This window comes from Vollenhovia emeryi, unplaced genomic scaffold (genome assembly GCF_000949405.1).
Source record: "Vollenhovia emeryi isolate VEMERY1.0 unplaced genomic scaffold, V.emery_V1.0 DF942840.1, whole genome shotgun sequence".
Taxonomy (NCBI): Eukaryota; Metazoa; Arthropoda; class Insecta; order Hymenoptera; family Formicidae; genus Vollenhovia; species Vollenhovia emeryi.
Genome location: NW_011963526.1, coordinates 1 through 3,420, shown reverse-complemented (window position 1 = coordinate 3,420; position 3,420 = coordinate 1). Strand labels below are relative to the sequence as shown.

Genomic DNA, 3,420 nt, shown 5'->3' with positions numbered 1-3,420 from the left:
AATCAAGCAGACTCCAATATACTTGCTATACAGTCTGATACATAGATTGTCAGCAAAAGTAGAGCGGAATCTACGTTCAACGTAAATAGAAAACTATAATAGAATTCGAAAAAGAAATAATTTAGAAAAATATATATTTTTTTAGGAACTTACAGTAAATTCCATGTTGTCTCGTAATTTTTTAGCCGCTAGGAAAATGTCGTTTAGGGCACGAACCATAATTCCGGGATTTGACGATGTTCCAACCATCGTATGTGTTTTTCCTGAGCCTGTTGCGCCATACGCGAACACGGTCGCATTGTAACCATTGAGAACATCCTGTACTAAATTTTTGGTTGTACCTTCATAGACCTCCACCTGTAGTATAATATATAATATATTTGAAATAAATTGGGAGATGTATAAAAAATATATCAAGCTGTATAACAAAAAATACATAGTTTAACAACATCGATTTGGAATGAGTAATTAATTTACTTGTGTCGAAGCCTCTCCAAAAACCATATCGTAGAGATATTGTCGCGGCACTGCGCGTTTTTGCTTATCACCATCCTGATCCTCCAGCATTACCATCTGCGAATTCATGGACGAAATATTTTCACAAGTTAGGCTGATGGCAGAGAGCAACTAAATTAGCTGCCTTAGGTCGCTTTGTGCTCTGACCCTAAATTAGCAAGTAAATAAATTGACTTTGTGGATTTACCTTCTCGTTAATAGCATGCAAAGATCTGGTACCGCTTTCATTCGGAGCCAAAGGTCGAATACGAACAGCGACCTATAATAAAAATACGAAAGTACATACAGTAATGATGATTACTTCGAAAAACAATGTTAAAAAGGAGGCGATTTTTTGCGCCCAAGAATAATTCGAATATTTTGGAATTCCAAAAAATAGACAGAATAGTACGAAAAGATCAGTGATACAGTTTACATCGTTAAATTAGATGGCACGCACATAAAGCGGATTAAACTGATACGTCCCTGTTTATACACTAATTCATTTTAAAGCAGATCAGTGCCTACTTATCATAGAAATGTTCGAAATTGTTTCCGATCGGAATCCATTCCGAATATTTTCATGATAGGCACCCTAGTCAGATTTTTAGCGAAACGTTTCCACTGCCGCGAACTGAACGCTGGTGCTATCCCAGTGAGAAATGATTCGTCGATCGATGTCAATTCGACATTGTTTACAATTCTGTATAATTTTTATATTAAATACTTTTTTAACACAAAAGATCTGTTTATTATAGTTTCTGAAATATTAACAAAAATAATTGTAAATCAGTAATATGGTGGGATGTAAGCTATTACGTTACTTTGTGCTTTGAACCTTATTGTTAGTTTGATACACTTGAAGAAAAATATACATTTACACAGGATTTAGATTCTTAGACGTCGAATTGACATCGATACCGTCAAATTGACGTAATGACGTCGATTCGACATCGATCGATGAGTCATTTCTCGCTGGGATTGAATGCTTTCATGGCTTATTGTTAGTTTACACCGTGGGTTTAGGTATAGGCAATACATTTGGACGGTGTTAACAATTAATAAACGATTTGATTTAGCTTGGATCAGGTCTCCTTTTCGCTTGCCCTGATCTGACTTTGGTCATATAATCGATCAGATAAACGCAGGTGGTCTAAAATTGCTCAAATTTAAAGAGATAACGTTTAACTGTAGGCGTTTAAATTGGCATATAAGTTTACACCGTGCGTTAGGTCGTTACCTGTACCTTATATTTGACCTATTCACGATAGGTCGTGACGATGTAAACAATTGATAGGCGAGTCAACCTGGCTTGGGTCAGGTCTCTTTTTCTCTTGCCCTAGCTTGACGTTGGTCGCGCGATATATATAATGTAACGCATGTAAACGCAGATGGCCTAAAATTTCACAAATTTCAAGAGATGACGTTCAACCGAAGGTGTTCACGTTTGGATTTAATTTTTACCCATGTTATATGTATGTGCTATATTCGACCTGAAAGTATTATAGGTGTAAACTAGTGGTCTTAATTATTCGAAGCTTCGAAGTTGCGAAGCTTCGAAGTATCCGAAGAAACGAAGAAACTTCGAATATCGAATTTTCGAAGTTTCGAAGTTTCGAATATTCGAAGTCAACTAATGCATTAAGATATAAGCTTTCAAAAACCAACCTAATTTATCATCTGTATCTATCATCTGTATCAGGCAGTAAAAAGAAATAGTTAATAAGATAAAATGTTAATGATAGAAAATTTATGGACAAAAATGTGTCCGACAAAAAGAACATTTGTTTTTTTATACTTGTAATGATATTAATTAGTTGGCATTTAATTAGTTCACAGTTATAGTAAAAACGATTAATTTTACAAAATGTGTTATTGTTTTTTATCCTGTTAATACATTAGTTGACTTCGAATATTCGAAACTTCGAAAATTCGAAACTTCGAAACTTCGAATCTTCGAAAAATTCGAAAACTTCAATTCTCGAATAATTTCTACGAAGCTTCGAATCTTCGAAGATTCGAAGCTTCGAAATTGAAAATCTTCGAAGAAAAATTTCAGCTCTAGTGTAAACGTTTCATTTGAAAGCTTTTTAGGTCCGGGTATAAGTCAGATTGCGCTAACAAAATACGGTGTAAACTATGTACTTAAAGCACGTACTAAAGCAGGTCATTATCTGTGGTTTTTGTTAAAATCATTTTTAACATATGAAATCATAAACACATATAATTTTTTAATGAAATTTTGTGAACTTGTATTAATCGTTCAAAAAGGATTTAGATTCTTAGTAAAGCAAAATTTACTTTTCTCTCTGACTAAATATAAACATTTTTGACTTATAAGATTCGGAAATTTCAAAAAATTCTTAAAAATCTGAAACTTTGTGAAAATAAAATTAATACATCTATACAATGGCATAAAAGTTTTTGGTGTTAGCTAATAATATTTATAAAAATGGAAATACTCTTTTTAAAGAAAATTTGATTTACAATATTGCTGATTTACGTTTACTTCTGTTAATATTTCAGAAACTATAATAAACAGATCTTTGTGTTAAAAAAGTATTTAATATAACAATTATATAGACTTATATAGAAATACACAATGTAAAAACATCATGCATGTACATATTTGATATATTTTATAATTCTATATATATTTTATACATGTTTATGCATGAAAAATTTGTTATCGGGTATCAAAATCTCTTAACCTTATATTACTCATTGTCAATAGGTTTTTCAATTACTCGCGAGAAAGTGTATAGTAAAACACTATTATAAACAACATATACAGGGTGGGCCATTTTAATTTATACAGTCGATTTTTTAAAAAACTAAAAGAGATATGAAAAAATGTTTCAGACAAAAGTTGTATGGTTTCGAGGGGGACATAAGATGGTACCATAGGTTTGACCTTGAAGAGTA

At 32.3% G+C, this 3,420-nt stretch overlaps 1 protein-coding gene across 1 annotated transcript; it reads right to left on the bottom strand.

Moving 5' to 3' along the window:
- Nucleotides 1-153: 153 nt before the first annotated feature.
- LOC105567533 (kinesin-like protein KIF19) lies at nucleotides 154-1,181 on the bottom strand (the record flags this gene model as incomplete). The annotated part of the gene is made up of 3 exons (XM_012022470.1): nucleotides 704-1,181; nucleotides 478-573; nucleotides 154-357 (listed from the first exon to the last, which is right to left on the bottom strand). Coding segments are annotated over exons 2-3 (300 nt in total), but the record flags the coding sequence as incomplete, so codon positions are not given.
- Nucleotides 1,182-3,420: the final 2,239 nt, after the last annotated feature.